This window comes from Asterias amurensis, chromosome 11, assembly GCF_032118995.1.
Source record: "Asterias amurensis chromosome 11, ASM3211899v1".
Classification (NCBI taxonomy): domain Eukaryota; kingdom Metazoa; phylum Echinodermata; class Asteroidea; order Forcipulatida; family Asteriidae; genus Asterias; species Asterias amurensis.
In genome coordinates, this window is record NC_092658.1 from 15,568,370 (window position 1) to 15,588,284 (window position 19,915).

Here is a 19,915-nt window from a genome sequence, read left to right on the forward strand (position 1 = left end):
TTACCTTTCTGAAAAAAGAGAACAAACATTTTAAATTCGTTCAAACTGCCCTTTAAATTAATCACAACTCATTGACGTAGGCCTACTTGTTTTATAATTGGATGCAAACAAGCTAGCAAGTAGAGTAAACAAACGACTATACTGTGTCTCTGTTAAATGATACGGAGACAATTTCATTACACATGTATTTCATAAAGATCAAGGTTTAGACTCGTGTGCATGTAGTGAGGCTACCTTCACACGAGTCTAAACATAAGGATACCTTAATAACTAGTATAATAGGCACTTTGACAATTTCTAAACCATTTTGTACGAATAGTAAGTGTTTACTCTTACCAAGCTTGTGTTCGCATAATCGGAGACAAGGGACAACACAAAAAATGGAAAATAAATGGACCCCATGACAGGGAAATTCTAAGGACCGGAATGCCTATACACAAGGAATTTTGTGTACAAAATCTATAGGGATATCTTAAGTATAATACATAGACAATGGAAAGAACAAAAGATGTATCCACAGGGATGCTTTAATTGAGAATACATGCACCCAACCCGTTAACGGTAAAGTGGCTGTCGTGTTCAGGAGAAAGTGCATATCATAACTAGTACTACAGACCTTAAATACATCAGAGGAGGGTAACAACCTTAAGGAAACATGGTGATCCAGTTGTATTTGTGTTTCATCCCCTCCTACTATCAGAAAAAGAGGGGTGTTTGTTGTGCCTGGAATATATTACCCGCAAACTAAATCCAATAAACGGGTTAGGATCTATATTCATAAACTAAATAAACATGCTAAATAAATCGAGATGGCTACTCGGCTTGTTTTAAAACTTGTAAAAAGGAAAAAAATGTTTTGATAGCTAAGTGGATAATGTTGTTTTTCATTTCCTAGTGAAAGGTTCTTGTCGGTGTTCGTGTGTATTCCTCTGTGGATAGACGGTTGGAGCACTTTGGTTGGGATGGAACTAAAGGTTTTCGACAGCAGTTTTGTTTTATAATAGCTTTTTGCAAAATGATTGAAATTCATCGTGTTATTTAAGTGGTTGTTTTTTTTTATTTTAGGAGGTTCGTTGTCTAATAAAACATCTGGGCTTTGAGGAGTTATAATCCGGAGAATTAGTAGGATTAATAAAAAAATATATATAAACAAAAACCACCAGGCCTAGTGATGGCATTTTTTAAAAGAATTGTCGGTATGTGTTCATTGGGCAGCGGTTTATTTAGCCTTTTCTTTACATTACAAAAACTCACGATGTCAAAATGATTGAAATATTTGGGTTATTCAATTTGGATCGTTCGGTATCGATGGGTTTCAGGGAGGTCCGTTATTTAATAAACATCTGGGTTTCGAGAAACTATAGTTTGGTAAACGAACATGGAAACTGGTCATGGAAACTTGTGAAAGATTAATTCGAGTACGGGTAGCATGATACTAGCAAAGCACTCAAGCACTACCACCCTGTTGAACTCTAGAAAGAACCTCAGTCAGACTTATCCGAAATTAGGTCTAACCTTTGGGTATATTCCGGCATAAGATTTAAACGAGACTGCATGTAATTATGAAATATTTCGGGGTTTTTTTGTTTTGTTTTTAGTTGAGGGCGATTTGTCTGCCCGCAAAGAACCGCCCACACTCAATTTTACTTTCTATAAACCCCCCTCTCCCAAGACCCTCTCCCCGCATCCCTGGCTTATAATCCCAAAGAAATATGAAGAAAAACAAAATCATTATATAGAATAAATGAAGAGAGTGTTCCTGCAAAATGAAAAGTTACTTGTACCATGCTTGAACTCTGTTATCAATTTTACATTCTGTGAACCCCTCCCCTCCCAAGACCCTCTCCTCGCATCCGTGGCATATAATCCAAAAGAAATATGAAGAAGAACAAAATTATTATATCGAATAAACGGAGAAAGTGTTCCTGCAAATGAAAAGTTACTTGTACCATGCTTGAACTCTGTTATCAATTTTACATTCTGTGAACCCCTCCCCCTCCCAAGACCCTCTCCTCGCATCCGTGGCTTATAATCCAAAAGAAATATGAAGAAGAACAAAATTATTATATCGAATTAACGGAGAAAGTGTTCCTGCAAATGAAAAGTTACTTGTACCATGCTTGAACTCTGTTATCAGTTTTACATTCTGTAAACCCCTCCCCTCCCAAGACCCTCTCCTCGCATCCGTGGCTTTTAATCCAAAAGAAATATAAAGAAGAACAAAATTATTATATCGAATAAACGAAGAAAGTGTTCCTGCAAATGAAAAGTTACGTGTACCATGCTTGAACTCTGTTATCAATTTTACATTCTGTGAACTCCTCCCCCTCCCAAGACCCTCTCCTCGCATCCGTGGCTTATAATCCAAAAGAAATATGAAGAAGAACAAAATTATTATATCGAATTAACGGAGAAAGTGTTCCTGCAAATGAAAAGTTACTTGTACCATGCTTGAACTCTGTTATCAATTTTACATTCTGTGAACCCCTCCCCCTCACAAGACCCTCTCCTCGCATCCGTGGCTTATAATCCAAAAGAAATATGAAGAAGAACAAAATTATTATATCGAATAAACGGAGAAAGTGTTCCTGCAAATGAAAAGTTACTTGTACCATGCTTGAACTCTGTTATCAATTTTACATTCTGTGAACCCCTCCCCCTCCCAAGACCCTCTCCTCGCATCCGTGGCTTATAATCCAAAAGAAATATGAAGAAGAACAAAATTATTATATCGAATTAACGGAGAAAGTGTTCCTGCAAATGAAAAGTTACTTGTACCATGCTTGAACTCTGTTATCAGTTTTACATTCTGTAAACCCCTCCCCTCCCAAGACCCTCTCCTCGCATCCGTGGCTTTTAATCCAAAAGAAATATAAAGAAGAACAAAATTATTATATCGAATAAACGAAGAAAGTGTTCCTGCAAATGAAAAGTTACGTGTACCATGCTTGAACTCTGTTATCAATTTTACATTCTGTGAACCCCTCCCCCTCACAAGACCCTCTCCTCGCATCCGTGGCTTATAATCCAAAAGAATATGAAGAACAAAATCATGATAAATAATAAATGGAGAGAGTGTTCCTGCAGCACGAAAAGTTACTTGTACCATGCTTGAACTCTGTTATCAGGTTAAGACTCTCTTTATCTCACTGTTCCTTTTACTTTAATTTGCGGGTCCGCCACAAATGCTTTCATCAGAACATGGTCTCCCTTCTTGAACACACACAAATGAGGTGAACATTTTCACATACGGAAGCATTCGCCGCTAATTGAATTGACAACATGTTCTGGAATCTAGACCAATCAAATAATTTTCTTAATTTGATTACCTGAGAGGAGGGGGGTGCTTTAAAAGAATATATGCTTCCAATGCCCGTTGCAGCTGTCATGAGTAAACCCTATCCTATATTCAGTGGTGACACAGGATCTTTGAGTTAGAGTTCCGAAACGTTGACCAAACAGGATCGGGCCCGGAACAGCTACGTGACCGGACCTTAATTTGACGTATTGCCTCTAAGTGATGGACCGGGGCGGTGTATGCATTATCCCGGATGTGCCACTTAAAGACGAAACAACCATTCGGACAAATCGTTGGCCCTTGGAGAATTCCAACCTCAAGTAGATAAAACGCACCGTGAAGAAAAGTAAAGACCATTTCCCTTCAAGTCCAGGTCTTTGTAGTACGGTTCTGCAATATTCTAATAGTGTTCTATTAGAACTCTGTTTAATATATTGATAATACTTCCTGATTCATCAATATTTTAAGATGCGGAAGATGTACAAATAACCTTCATCGTGAATTATTTCAAGTCCCTCATGTATTATGTATGTGTATTGCCGTGTGGGATGCCCATTCTTAAATGACCTGGTTATTTTTCCCCAAAAGGGAAAAGATTTGCATTTTTTTATATATTTTTTTATAATACCGAATGGGTTTTCTGTATAGAATGTACGTAACGTAACGGAGAAGAAACTAGTATAAATAGTAAACTTGCGGGTATCAACCATGTGTAAAAACTTGAGTGAATTGGCTCTGAAAAGAGGCGGTTTGGTATATGGTAAGGAAACGTGATGTATGTATATTTCATTGAGTGTGGCATAATTTGTTTTTATCGTACTTAAAAAATGTCCATTCCCTTCTACTGACCATTGGGTTGTGTCTGAATTCGCTGAAATACTTTGTATTGCTGACGAATAACTTTTACTATACTTACTACAAATCATCTGTAAAGCTTTCGATGTTTATGCTCATGCTACAACATGTTCGTTTTCACTAGTTCAGTGTCAAAAAGCACCCATCTCATTCGACACTTTGACTTGTAAAAAAAAGACGGACTAGTGAAATGACAAGCTAACTAAAGTTAAGGGCAGAATGTTATGCCGTTTTTAGTGATACCGGACACCCCTGCATACAAAGAAACGCTGTTGTACGGTGACATGAACAGGCGTTTACAAGGGCTGCGCTGGTGAGTTCGAACCCATGGCACGGTTAGAGCAGAATGACCTTGGTCGTAGGTTCGAATCCCTTCCGGTCTCATGACCAATGATTGTGCATGGTGCGATCATGGGTTCACTTTTGTGTTACAAAGACACCAAACTAACAAACTGATACAAATACTGAGTAACTATTTGCACATCTTGTATTCAACAAACTCGAGCAGTTTTAATTCATCATTGACACAGCAATTGTTAATTGATATATAAATAACATTAAGATAATGGGAGACTTTTGGGACGCTTGGTGGCAGCAGACTTATTAGGTTAAATACATTGTTCTCTGTCATGTGCGCACGCTCAGAACTACGAAAACAATGGACCTTTTCGAAAATACCGTCCACGTTGGAGGAATAATCCGGAATTGGAATTCTCAGATTCAAATTTGAGGCACGAAAACTTGTATCTTTTTTACTTTATTACGTCGTAGTGTAATGTTTCTCAAAATACCCCGATACTCTCGAACGCTGTAATGTTTGCAGCTTTTGACCAAATGTTTTGTACTGTCATTAATTTGAAGAGAGGTTTGATTTAAAAATATGAAACACTTCGATTTACAAAAGGTCCATTCATTACACGGTGTGATGTGATAAGTTGAGATATTCCATCTTTATCTAAAAGAAAACTGCGGTGTTGGAAAGCTAATTATAATATGCCTATTCGGTGTCCACACCTGAGAGTGATCACTAATGTGTTTACACATGTCTCCATAACACAGGAAGATGGCAGTCAATTATGTTAGCCTTTACACATAGAGCACCATCCGTGCTTTTACGGTGTGCAGAATTAATAACAATAGTAAACAGTCAGTGGTGGGATCAGGTAAAATATTGTTTAAAAACCCACAAAAGCACGTCATGGGGATCGTCAAATAAATCTTTTTAGGAATAAAACCATCGACCGGCTAAACCAAATAATATACTTTAACAGAACAGTCTACCTCAACAATGGACTTGAGTTGATGAACATTGAATCGGTAGTACTCTAACAGCCGTGATCACTGTCGAGTCTTGTTTCAACTCACTTCCATACCCGAGGTGATAATATCAATATTATTTAGTGAGAAATTTTAGGAATCAGAAGCGTCAATGCGTGGTCAGGTCTTACCCCTGATGAATATAAATCGACGAGTCTTAAAGGCACTCTACACTATTGGTCACTTCTCAAAATGATTGTCAGTATAAAAACTTACCTGGGATCGAGCAATGGAGAGCTGTTGATAGTATGAAACGGCTCCCTCTTAAGTAACGTATAGTTTATGAGAAAGAGGTTAATTTCCTACTCAAATGTTATTTTTTTGTTAGGCCTGGTGACGCCTCTCTTAATATGACTCTGAAAGCACACGAAGTGTAATGCAACAAGGATGTTTTTTCCTTTCATTGTTCTCTTTCAAATTTGATGACCAACTGAGTCCAAACTTTCGCGGGTTTGTTATTTTATGCATTTGCTGAGATACACCAAGTGAGAAGACTGCTCTTTGACAATTAATAATAGTGGCCAGTGTCTTTAACACCAAGGGGGTGGGAACAGGGATCATGCTGTGCCTTTAGTCAGGCACATCGGGCAGTAGTATAGTATGTCAGAGGAGTGATAACTTGACTTGATTAAGTCTATTTGAAAGATGGAAAACCGATAATCCTTTACGAAAAAAGGATGCAGGTTTGGTTAAGGCATGACTGGTTAAATTATCAGTGAAATCCATATTATATATGAATCACACATGAATGTGCCATTCATGTCAATGATTAAATTGCATTTCTTTCTGACCTGTTATCTTCAATCACATCATAAACAGTGGCAATAAACAAGTGTTTTCCCGTTAAGTTAAGGACATGAATTTTATACATGCATCTGACGAAAATTCATGTACCTTTTTTTGTGTAATTACGATTGGTTTAATTGTGCTAGTAACGTTTCTGTTTTAGGAACGAGTACATGTGGGGTTTACCCATACACGTCAATAGGGTTAATCTCTGCACAGTAGTTGATGGGGACGTACGGTTCCGAGTTCAGATGCATGGATTAAGTGAATGGCAGCGCAATCAACATGGCCTGTCAAAAAAAACGGACTGACAGGCCCAAGGCTCTTTATAAATGATTTGCCATAAGGACAGTCCATACAATAATCGGAAATAATTAAAGATGACATCCAACAGATAATAGTATCAACAGCAGTGATAGTTACAAAACATGCGAAACGGTGGTCATAATAACCCCTGCTGCTCGTGCACATATTGAGTCTGACAAACCAGAGATGTTTAGCGACATTCTATTGCTTTCCCAAAGTGTTGTGTATGGTCCATTTTCTTTTATATCTCCTGTTAAAAACAATGTGGGGTTCCACGCAATATTAAACCTACTGGTATTTTTCATTAAACAAACAGACCCACAATGTAGCTCTCGTTTGCCCAATTTGTCCGACCCATTGTGTCTGGAAATAACATGATACAAACATGGATGAGTCTATCGACTGATCAACGGCAAGGGGCAAAACTCTTCTGAAAAAGCTCAGCACACAAATTGACAGGTTGATGAGCGGTCAGTGTTTTTTAGACTTCTAAAATCAGTGACCCTTCCACTTTTACGTCAAAAGTCTAAGAAAAGTCTTCGTACTTTCAAAACTCCAAAGTTGGGCAATTAAAAAAGGTACATGGCTGTTGAAGTTCAAACACTAGAACGTAAAATATTTCCCTTTAAAGGCCCGGTCACACAGCCCCGATAACGAGAATGAAAACGATAACGAGAACGAAAACGATAACGATAAAAATGCACGCTCGCGATTGGTTGAATTGCTCCTTGCAGAATACGCCCACGTCATTCAACCACGTCAAAGGGCGTGCATTTTTATCGTTCTCGTTTTCGTTCTCGTTATCGGGGCCTGTGTGACCGGGCCTTCATGTGAGGTCATATTCGAGACAAATGTTACTGTGGTATAAAGTAATCGATTGTTTATATATCCGATTATCCAGCTTTACAGTTAGGCCTATTACCCAGATGATTGGGCAATATCATCAACATAATCCCTGCAATGTTCGAAGTATTCAAGAACTGATTTGATGTCTTGCTTGAGAAATAAGCGCCCAAGGAGAGCAAAACGATGATTTTCTTTTCTGAGCATTATTATAAAGGTGCCAATCCAAAACTTGTCCGCAGCTAACTGATTAATTATTGCCAAATGTATGCAAAGGTGTTGTCTCACTCTGAATTGATACATCACAGTGATCCACTTCATTGCTTGAGGTGGGTATCATATATCTGCAAGAGCACTTATCCCCAATAGAGATTGTGCACCAATAAGTGACCCATGGGCCAATTTCATAGAGCTGCTTAAAGACAACATTTGCTTGAGCACGAAAATAGCTTGGTTTTTTTTGTACACGTATTACTAGACAAATTGCCATTGCTTTTGAGTGGTAGGTAGGCACTTTTGGTCTTGATTTCGGGGTGACACAACCTGCGCCTATATTGTGGTACATTGTCTTCCCCATCGAACGAATCACCATGGTGAAATATATTGCATCGGCGTGAGAATATTATACGGACACTGATCAATACGGTTTGTGTCCATCACAATTAAAGACTCGCCAAGCAATTAGCGACTATTGATAGTGACCTTGCTGCGCTCAATACTGCTATTTACTCAGTGTGTCTCGTTCTGGCTATATTAGCCGTTGCCGTCGTGCGTCCACCCACACCTTAAACACACCAATTAATATACATCATAATGCATCCATGTATTGCATCCATCTCTGCCTTATCCTGGATGTTATACCAGGCCTTCAAAGGTCAGTTCTCTTCTACCTCCATGGTTCTCCAGAGAGAAATGAGCTATATTGTTATCACAAAATTGCTAATATACACTACAGAATTGGTATTTGCTAGCAAAACAGTTGCTGGCAGTGTCAGCACTTCATGTAATCCACCATAATACGTAACTGCTTAACCTATTAGAAGTTTGAGATCGGTCGGCCATCTGGGTCACGAGAAAATAGTGACAAACAGTATTAACATTTTGCATGACATCAGATTAAAACGCCCACTGAGCAATTAAATCCAAACGGGAAAAGAGTTTTTTTTATATTCATATCGTCATTACTAGACCGTGTTTTTGTTATGTTAATCTGTGCGGTAGACGAGGTTTTTTTTCTTACCAAATCTGTAATGTTTCTTTAACAAGTGCTCAATTTCATAGCGCTTCTTAACGGTAAGCACATTTTTGTACAAACTTTGGCAGAAAAATATTGCTTAAACGTAAGCGGTTTTTGTCCACATGTTCGCAAGACAATTGGCGGCCGTCTTGCGCGTTCACCATGGATTTGCATTTATCATTTTCGTGCAGATAAGCTTGCCTTTTCGTGTGCTACTGTAAGCAACGCATTAAAATGGAAATCGTACAGTAAGCCCACGTTCGGCTTCGAAGCAGATCTATAAAATTTAGCGCGGGTGTTTACCTGTTGGTTTTGGCCCGATCTTACTTCTTTAAAGTGTCTATTAGTAGGGTGTTTTTTTATCAATTATTTTTATTCACTTGGTTAGATGCATGATTATTTCTAGTTTCTTAAATGTCCACCCTTTTTTTCTGAGACTCATAAGTGGGTTAACCAAATACCTCTGTTCAGGGCTTGTTTGAATACCCACCAGTATTTCTTTTTATTACTTAAATGTCATTGTTTTTATATTACCAGTATATATGAGGATACTTGACATTAATGTAGTATCTATAAATTGCGATTATTAGCAGTTTGCTTAAAAAAAAGAAAAAAATGAATGCATTTTTATTGACTTGTTTGTGTAGGCCCTTATATAAAATAATTATTTCGTGTTTTTTTTTTTCTATATTATTTTCCTCTGTTTTTCATGTTAAACATTTGATAATTTAACGGTTTTTTTTTGTCTGTCTTGAGTTTTATTCTTAAAGTTTTAATGAACTGCCATCTTGAATTATCGGTAGCTGGATGCCTAAAGCACACAGTGATCTGATTCAGATCAGTTAGCATTTACTTTTCAGATTTAGAATGGCTATTATCCGAATAAACATAAATGTGTCGGATGAATTCATTTTAAGTGATATTTTAAAATTAAACAATGTCCACTGAAAAAGCTTTTCAAAATTAGAGAGTATAGGATTAGTGTTTCTCAGGAGAAAAACTCCTGCCAAAAAGTTCCTACCTAAAACCAATCATCCACAAAAGAAACCTGTGGAGGAAATATGCATTGAAAGCCTAAACAAGTCACCGTTTGCTAATTAGATTACCACAATAGAAATAGGAATGCACAAAATCGATTGAATTTATAATTGTGTGAAATTTCTCACAGGTTGTTTTTTCTGACCTATTTATTATAATGCTGCTAGAAGACACCTTTAAAAGCGTACACAAAGGCTAACCTGACTGCTCCATTTGTTATGCATGCTGACTTAGTTTAGTTTTCACTTAAAGTCACAAGTTACGAACATCGTGGTTAGAGGGTTTTGATCATACTTTTTTGTCATTCAGGTCAGCGGTTTTCTTTCATTTCTTGCCGACTTTCCTTGTCTTCTTTCGATCATATATATTATGACAGTTTTGATAACTTCTGTAAATTTATAAACGTAGATGTAGCCTTACACCTTCATTAATCGTAAAGTTGTTGATGAAAAAAGGGAAAATCACTGATCCATGTTTTCAGTTGATTCAATTTAACCCGTTGTACATACTAAAATAATGTTCGTCTCAGGGAGACGTTTTTTTATTTAAACTAACTACAACACGTAATATTTTACGGGAAGCTTTCTACCATAATTATTTTTAAACCGTGTAAGTTTAATACAAATCTGAGGAAGTATGTGTTTTGTGTCCTACATAAAGTACCCACACCCTTTAAAGACCCGTTTGTTTTCCAAGTTGGATTTTTTATTTTTTTTTTATTTACAGCGCTTTGTTTGCTAAGACGTTTTAGAAATATTTCTGTGAATGTTACTAATTAGTAGGGAACATCATATTTTGTGCCACGAAATTGTTGTATTTTAGCAGCATTCCGATAAATAGGTCAGAAGACTAAAAGTTAACGTTACACCTAAATTAGTGATATGGTTGTTCATCAAAGAGAACATTAATTCTGGGCATGGCAGTGTTAAAGTCACCTGGAAATATATATTTTTTTCAAACATAAGAGTATATGCTTACGAACAATAAAACATTTTTTTTAGTAATTGTTTGTCACGATTTATATGTTTAAAAAATATATAAAGTTGTTTGGGGGCTGACTCCGCCTACCCCTTTTGTGACGTCAATCGAGGCAGACTTTGCCTGCAATGCGTATAGTAAACACACGTGCAAAGTACATGTACGTCCAAGTCGTGAGTTGGTGCATTTCAAAAAGTGTTTTTCTGCATTCAGCAGCAATACACCTGGTCGGCATTGCCGGAAAAAAAACATTTTTTTTTTTTTTTGAAACGTACAAACTCACGACTTGGTCCGTACATGTACTGTGCAATTGTGTTTACTCTACGCATTACAGGCAAAGTCTGCCTCGATTGACGTCACGAACAGCGCCCTCTCGGGTCGGGATCTACTCTTAAATTTGTAAATAACATAAGAACTGATTTTTTTAAACCTTAGTTAACTGTTTATTCACATTTCACTCATCAAAACACATATATTAGTGACAAAAGCTTTATTTTGAAAAAATACCACTTCCAGGTGACTTTAAGCATAATCTAGAAAGGGAGATTAAAGTTTGAATTATAGAATAACCGATTGTAAGAAAGCCTCGTGTGCATCCGATGTGGTTTGAAGAGAGCTTTAGAAGCGGTGTTCCCCGGTCCGACAATGTATTACCCTAGCGTCTCGACGGGACGTGTTGGGCGGTTGTTTCTTCACGATCCCCCGGGCACGTACTCCTACCTTGCACGGCATTGATTGATGAACCACGGAGCAGTGTCGCGTCCCGCACTGGGGCGGGACCTTACTCGTTAAATATTAATATGATATCTCTGCCCGGATATAATCACTCTTAAACTAGTATTAAGATCGTCTCATTCTGGCGTGATATATAGGTCGCTAATGTAGTCATCATTTATTGATTATAAACCGCGGTGGATTGTTATACCTCTAGCCTGTACGCTATGCCAGTTATTGCGGAAACGAGCCGCTGCTAAGACATGCTGTTTAATATACACTGCTGTCTGAAAGATCCTCATAAGAAGATTTATTCCGGTTGCATGGTTCAATATCATTAAGCTTTGCCGACACGCCCAAGTTTGTGCTTATTTTTTGATCAGCAAAGATTTTGCCGTGTTTTATAACGTTTACATTCATGGTTGGCTTTTGAGAACAATGCTATGTTTAATAAATAGCGTTAAAATAATACTTTTCTGCCAAACATCGATCAGCATAATACCTTTCACCGTGCAACGTGGTAGTTTGGCTGGTAGCCTTGTTCTGTAAGCATGTGTTGTGCTGGTAATCGCTAGTTTGTGTTCTATGAAATTTAACACTGATTGTTTTATCAAATTTGCCGAAGATAAATCATAATCGATACAACTTCTTAAAGCAACAGATAATCGATTAATAAAGGAACAGTTGATGTATCGAAATCAGTCAAATAAGTTGGATCGAATGCTTTGTTAATGCATGAAAATCCCCATGTCTCAGAGCTCAGAGCTTGGTACGATTTTAGACTTTCTTAAATATGGACGCAGATATTGACACCGGTAGTTTCGTTGTCATTTCATGGTTCACACATTTTAGCTTTGGTCATTAGTATATATCGTAGTAAATTTCCTGTCAATTAGGAATTTCAGTTGAAATTCATTCATAAACAATGTATCGTTATTAAGGAGAAGATTGCCAGAATCATGGTTACATTTTCTTTACAAAGACACTAAATGAACAACATATAAATATTGAGAACTCTTAGCGGATCTTGTATTCAAGAAACTCAAGTACTTGTTATTCGCAATAAGTAACACTAGGATAACTGCTTCATCATTGGTTTTCAAACTGTTGTTTGTTGATAATGGCCAAGAACAAACAAATGTGAACCCATGATTCTGACTGTGCACTGGTGATTTACATATAGAAGATGGCCCAAGCGGCTCCTACAACAAACATAAATAACTAAAATGTATTGGCACAATGTTGTCTTTATGAATTTTCAAAGCTGCACTTCAGGGCACATATTTCTGTTTATTTAGTGTGTTTGCACCATGTGTGGTTTGAGGCACGAAATCACGTTTGTCTCTTTGTTGGCAATTCCCTTGTGAGTCTGGGTTAATACCATACTCAACATTACTCATGGGCACTGATCGTGTCAAGTAACTCCGGGGGTACGACCGTATCCAGCGGAGATGGCACGCGGGGTTTAGGGTCATATTTATGGGGTCATAACTTCCAGTGGTGTCCGCTCGTGAGTGAGATAAAACCGCCACTCACCGTCAAACCAAAGTCTTTCCGGGAGATACCTCGGGTAATGTTGCAGTGTAATATGGGATATAGAAAGATAACACTATCTGTTGTTGGGTGTCATAATATGAGTTTGAGGGAAACAAAATCTCCTTTGAACGGGCTATGACTTCCTGCAGATAGGGTTTCTTAGGCTTGGAATGTGCGCTTTCCCATCCCCCTGCTCTCCCTCGAAAAGCCAAATGACAGTAGCGTTTTGAGGTTCGGCTTTTATTCTCCCTTGGTGAAAGACGATTCGTTATTACTTTTACTCTCCAAACTACATTTATTACCAAACATTGATTATATATAAATTTACCCAGAATTTTGTAATTTTCAGTCTGAGAAATCGATCCTTTTTCTTCATAACGGCTAGACTTTATTACAGTCATCACGCGGTAACCGATAATGTTATTAAAAGAAATCAAAATTGTCAGAAAAAAAACTATTGCGGAAAAAACCAGATGTGGATTGTATTTCACATGGTTTACCATAGTAGCAAAGTCTCTCTAACTGTTGACGCCAGATCATGTCACATTCCCCATCGAAATTCGAGAGTAGTATTTTCTGAGCAAGGTTTGAAGACGTTAGCTTTTTTGTTATTTTCCTTCATTTCTCCCCCCTTTTTCTCATCTTATAACACGGAAGAACATTCAAAGTGTGGCCCACTCGACGTCTCATATTAAACGGTGGTGAAATCCGAGTGAAATGTACAAGAGAGAACGATCACCACTGTGATATTGTCATTATGATACCCAACAACACAACTGTTACTCGAGACTTTGCTGGCATTGCAAGGAGCCATATAGAATGAACAGACTTGACATTTTCAGTCAAGAAAGGTTACAGGTTTGGTTGTGGAGGGGATACTCTCAAATTCAAGCAAGGCTTTGTTAAGATTTTGTTTACCCAAAGTGAATTGTTGTGGAGATATCATTTACTTTATGCCAATGCTCCTAGGGTCTTGCTCCAAATTATCTTTCCGATCTATTGTCTTCTTATACACTTGGCAGAGAAGGTCTGCGCTCCTCCTCTGATAAATCCCTTCGCTGTGAGCAAAGGCTTTCTCGATCTGCCGGCTCCAGGTCTTTTTCTTTGGCTGGGCCGAAGGAATGGAACAAATTACCCAAACTCATCAGGGAATTATCTTCTACTGCCATTTTCAAAACAAAACTCAAAACCCACTTCTTCAAAAAGCCTCCTCATTAATTCTTTTTGTTGTTCTGTTTTTCTCTCCTTTCTCGCTTTGTTCTGGTTTTATTCACTGTTCAGCGCTTTAATATTTGTTAAAGGCGCTATATAAATACCTATATTATGATTATTATTATTTATGTGTACATATGTCAAAGTGTCAATGGCATTTAGCTTGTGTATCAATAGTTACCTAAAACTTTTTTGAAGAAAATTACACGGCGAGTCCCCTATTGAATAAGCCCGATTATTAAAAGACCACAACGTGACCCAATTTCATGGCTCAAGCAAAGAATCGGCGCTTACGGAAGCTGATAATCATGTGCCTTTGTCAAGCGTGTTTCACGGGCTAGAGGGGACATTTTGGCTGGTGCAAGTGGAGAATAGTGTTCGTAAGCGCAGAAATTCGGCCGTTAGCAGAGCCAAGAAATTGGGCCCCGATGGTTAGTTGGGCAGATATAGAGGACATTATGTTGGAATTGTGTCTTAAATTTACGCATGAACTTTGGCACACCGTTAGAGTAGCTCAGGGGATAAAAATGTGTTAAAACTAAAAATAAAAAATACTCCCGGGTCAAAATTGACCTTGATTTTGGGTCCCATCGGATCACCTAATCTCTAGTCAGAGTCAGGCTGACCCGGTCAGTGGTTAACGAATATTTGATTCAGATATTAAAGTCATCCACAATGGTTTGATTCTAACATCGTTTCTTTTCTAAACATATTTCAACATTATTCATCTTCTAAAATCTTAAGTTGAAACTCTCCAAAGTGATTTCTGGTTTGTCTATTCCCACAGATGTGCAATGCGAAAGAGGTGAGCAACAAGGATAAATACGGTACTTTCGCCCGTACGTTCCCGACATTCAAGCAGTATGCCAAGTCGGTCCTCACCCTCCTCCAGCACTTCAAATGGCATGTGGTATCCATCGTTGCCGGCAGCGAGCCCAAGTGCCAGACTGCCAGGTTGAGCCTGGAGGAATTCCTGCCACTCAACGGTGTGGAGGTGAAGCACAGTATGGAGTTTATCTCGCCGTACTTTGGGAGCCCGTACGAAGTCATGAAAGATGACAGCCTTTTAGATATCATTGAGGCTTCGTATAGAACTACGAGAAGTAAGTCACAATGTGAAACTGTGCTACATAACCCCATTAATGGACCTACGGGACTAAACTCATGAATGAAACTGTGTGGTTTTACACCATTACTTCATTGAGTCCTGCAGCCATTAATCAATATTAATCATATGTCAGGTTAGGACCTCGTCCTAACTTAGAATGGGTTCAATGCTTTGTAACGTCTATGGTTACGGACTTTAACTCGTCTTAGTCCTAAAATTAAATCTTAAATCAGGAAGAGTTTGGAGAAATCGACAGCTGTGTTTGTTTTACTGTCGAAGCTAGGATCACACATAAGCGCAAAGACAATGTATGTAGTTAATATGTAGGGAACTTCCCACCAATCGGATGCGACGACGTTGTGGCGCGGTTCGCTAGACCCAATGAACACTATCCACAACGTTACCCTGTCTAATCAGGGATCGCGTTGTGTAAACCAAGCTGCACGTTGTATTACTGTTTGTAAACAACACTGTAAGGCATGATTGTAAGGATTCCCATGTTTCATGAACCTGATTAATGCATTTAATCTTTCCTCTCCTGACAAGACGTTTTTTTTTTGGTAGTAGCATTCAAACTGGTAATAGTTAATAAGCAGGACAGTTCTTTTCAGAACTGAGAAGTCTGCCGAACCTCCGATTATCTACTCCGCGGCAGTAGAATAAAACAAGACAGTTCCCTAAGAACAACTCTACCTGGCAGGTAGATACACACATGGTGTTACCGCAAACCAAATATACAGCATTCAAACTGTAGTTACGATTCGTACAACGTGCTATTTCGATTTGCATTTGCATGGCGCATTCCAAATAAACCATAACAACAGCCCCCTCAAATCATGTCATTTTACACACGGATTTATGTTACTACAACAATGGAAATACAACAACCGAAGACACGACAAGAGTACTGGTCAACACGTCGGCTGGTTTAATCATAGAGTAAGGACCTTACTCTATGGTTCAATTGACTTGCTTTACCTTATCATTTGCAGATGATTTGCTGCAAGGCACATAGGTGATGATCGCCCCAGATTTTTTATCCGACATTTTGTATTAAAGGCACTGGACACGCTAAAGACCAGTATTCTCACTTGGTGTACCCCAACATTTGCATATAATAACAAATCTGTGAAAATGTTGACTGAATTGATCTTGCAAGAAAATAGTGAAAAAAAAAAACACACTCTTGTTGCACACATTTGCTGTGGCCTTCAGATGCCTAAAAAAACTTAAAGCCCAAAGTCTTTATTTGAATGAGAAATTACTCCTCAAAAACAACTTTACTTCAGAGGGAGCAATTTCTCATAATGTTTTATACTATCAATAGCTCTCCATTGCTTGTTACCAAGTAAGTTTTTAATAATGCTAACAATTACTTCGGGTAGTAACCAATTGTGTCGAGTACCGTAAAGCTGGTCACTAATTCGTAGCCTGAATGTTATAGTCCCCCAGCAAGGTACTGCGTGAATAATTAAAAACGAAAACCACTTGTTTTCTTTCCCCAGTCTACTTATTTATAGGTGAGACGTACGAACTTCAAGCCTTCATGGAGGACTTAGAGTGGATGGGGCTCCTAGAAGACGGAAGATACCTCGTCGTCAGTATATTTCAAGACACATTCGAACCAGAACAGAAAGACAAATTATTCACAGGTAAAACGACCCACCAACGCCCTTGATAAACCTTCTCCCTCATTATAGTATAATAATGAAAAAACTAGGTCATTAATATCTCTTTATCACACCCTAGGTGCACATCAAAGCGCTCAGTAATTTCTCCTGCAAGGTATGTGGAGTTAGGTTTTCAAGTTTGAAGCCTATTCATTTAAACCACCATGTAATGGTTTGCACGGTTATGGCGCAATATGCTGCCAATCAAACCGGGAACACCGGGGCAAACCCCTTCTCTTTCCGATAAGCGCACTTGGTTGTTTTACGTGTGTTACACAACACACGGGACCAAAGGCCTTATGTCCCATCCGAAGCATTGGACGGACTCAGACTCGGACAAAGCAATTTCTTCGTAATTAAAACGTGTATGACGTTCAAAAACGTTTCCGTCACTACGTGATGCAATACAAAAAAACTCTGGTACCAGCTCCAGAACGACGTTTATCGAAGTGCTAAACGAATACCTGCACACAAGTACATCTCCTGCAGTTTCATGACCGATAAAACATTAGCTTTATGACAAGCAATAAAATGACTACTACAGTCTGTACATCTGCGTTTTACAACTTAAAGGCACTGGAAACTTTTGGTAATTGTCAAAGACCAATATTCGCACTTGGTGTATCCCAACATATGCATAACATAACATAGCTGTTGTTTTTTTTACTCAATCGGTATTCGAATTTGTAAGAGGATAATGAAAGAAAAACACCCTTTCACAATTTCAGATGCCTAAAAAGTATAAAAATACTTCAAGTCTGAAGCCTATTAACACTTGGGTGAGAAATTGCCTATTTCTCAAACACTACGTTACTTCAGAGGAAGTTATTTCTCCAAATGTTTTGTACTACACATTGCTCGTTACCAATTATTAAGTTTTTATGCTAACAATTATTTTGAGTAACACCAAAAGCGGCTAGTGCCTTTAAGTAAAAAAAAAAAAAAAAAAAAAACAGAGAGAAAAGAAAGAAATAATAACGAGGAAGTTTTATACATGGACCCGTAAAAAAAAAAAATTGTTTTAGTACATCTGCGGCAGTAAATACAGTCGTTTATATGGAGAGAGGAGATGTATCTACTTTAAACGAGCATGAATCCACTCGTAAAAAGCAAGTTCTAAACCCCGATTGTTGTACATTATTCATCTGCTGCACTTCTTGACCCATTTTCACAAAGCTTCTAAACGGCCGATGTTTTGCTTACTGTACGATTTAAATTTGTGTAACAAAGTAAATCCGCCGTGAACGCACAAGATGACAGCCTAACTTTCCTGCTAACCTGTGAAATACACTTTGGCTTAAGCAACATTTTCTGCTACAGTTAGCTCAAAAATTTGCTCACGCTATGAAATTGTGCAATATAGGAATATCAGTACTTTAGAACAATGCTTGATTTCATGATAACGATCTATGATGCCTACGGCATGGGTGCAGTACCAGCGAGAATGTAGCAAGACACCCGAATTCACAAGAATGGGCAAAAAAGTCGTTATTACAAACACTAAACCTTTTGCTGTACCTTAGTTAGAAAAACACACCAAGAAAACTAATAATACAACTGCAATTCTAACAAAAGCGAGCACGAGAACACATATACGTGGGCATGTCTACGCTTTCAAACCGAGGACTTGGAAGGTTATAACAAAAGGGATCCGGGAAAAAGTCACACCGAGGACGTCCTCGTTTCGATTTCGTGTACAAAACCAATGGGAACGTCTGAAAAAAGCTATGTCCAAACAATGGGAGAACAAAGAGAAGTCCTCGGTTTACACCATAAACACAGCTGTGTGTGTACCCGTATAAGTGTATGAGCAAGAGTGCCACCTTATTATTTTTTAAATTACAGACGACAAGTGGGATTCGAGCCCAGCAGCCGGAACGCTATAAGATTAATCCTAACTCGAGTTAGGACGGATATCCGTCCTAACTTAGGATAGGTTCAGTGTGTCCTAGCGTATAAGCATACGGAACTGAACTCGTCCTAAGTCCTAGGATTAATCATAAGTTAGGATGAGTTTGGTGAAATCGACGGCAGGATCCTCACTAAAAAAAAACATCAGCAACAACATTGTATTTGACTAACGAGCCCAATATCTGGGACGTATAAATTCCTCTCGTAAAATTTTACGTGTGGTAATTACGGTGATTACGAAGTCTGTTTCAAAGCTATGTCGATTAGTGTAAAAAAAAAAAAAAAATTAAAAAAAAATTAAAAAAATTATGATGCAATAAAACAGCCACACATGCAGGGGATTTAAGCTGTAATTAACATCTGCCTATAAATAATCTCCAGATCTCCCAGTGCCCTGGAGATTTTTTTATTTTGATGGTTCCGCATTAATTTGCTTTTCAAAGGAGCCGAATGTGAAATAAAAGAAGCATATACGAGCGCGCCCTCAATGCGGTTCTCTAACACCATTATTGCAACAACTTAAAGATGCTACGTCAGTTTTTTTACCGATTCGACCTCAAAATTTAGGTATTTTGATGGGGGTCGAGAAAGTTACAAGCTTTCATTTGAGCCATTGCTCAAAAAGGCCGCCAATTAATAGTAGCAGTAAAATAAAGTGCTCAACATTTGTTTTTGTCGGGATCCCGACAATATATCACGTGACCAATTATTATGTGTTTTATAAGAAACGTTTTAAATTTTGGTCATGGTTCCTGCCCGTTAAAAGTAAAAGTTAAACTTTTTTCGTTGTGATACTCTTTGAAATACCATTCTCTCAAAAAAAATTGTTTTTTAATGTTATGGCCAAAAATCGGACATAGCATCTTAATTTGTTTTCACAGTGAGCTCGTGAAAGTACATAGGTATACAGCGCTAACACACATGGTGTATGGGTAAAAACCAAAATTAATATTCATTATCCCTGATCCAAACTTAATCTCTACTACGTCGATGATGTTTCTAGCTACCGGGCAATCTCGATGGTCTAGTTGGTAAGACATCTGTCTGCTCTAGAACTGCAAAGGTCGTGGGTTCGAATCCCATGCAAGTAACATTGCTTGTGATTT

The 19,915-nt window shown here is 38.1% G+C and overlaps 1 protein-coding gene across 1 annotated transcript in view; it reads left to right on the forward strand.

The window, feature by feature from the left end:
• LOC139944320 (guanylate cyclase 32E-like) overlaps positions 1-19,915 on the forward strand; it is a 103,761-nt gene that overhangs the window by 23,429 nt on the left and 60,417 nt on the right. Inside the window, exons 2-3 of the mRNA XM_071941312.1 lie at positions 14,908-15,223; positions 16,734-16,880. Of these exons, the coding sequence (XP_071797413.1) occupies positions 14,908-15,223; positions 16,734-16,880 (463 nt within the window). The remainder of the gene's footprint in view (positions 1-14,907; positions 15,224-16,733; positions 16,881-19,915) is intronic.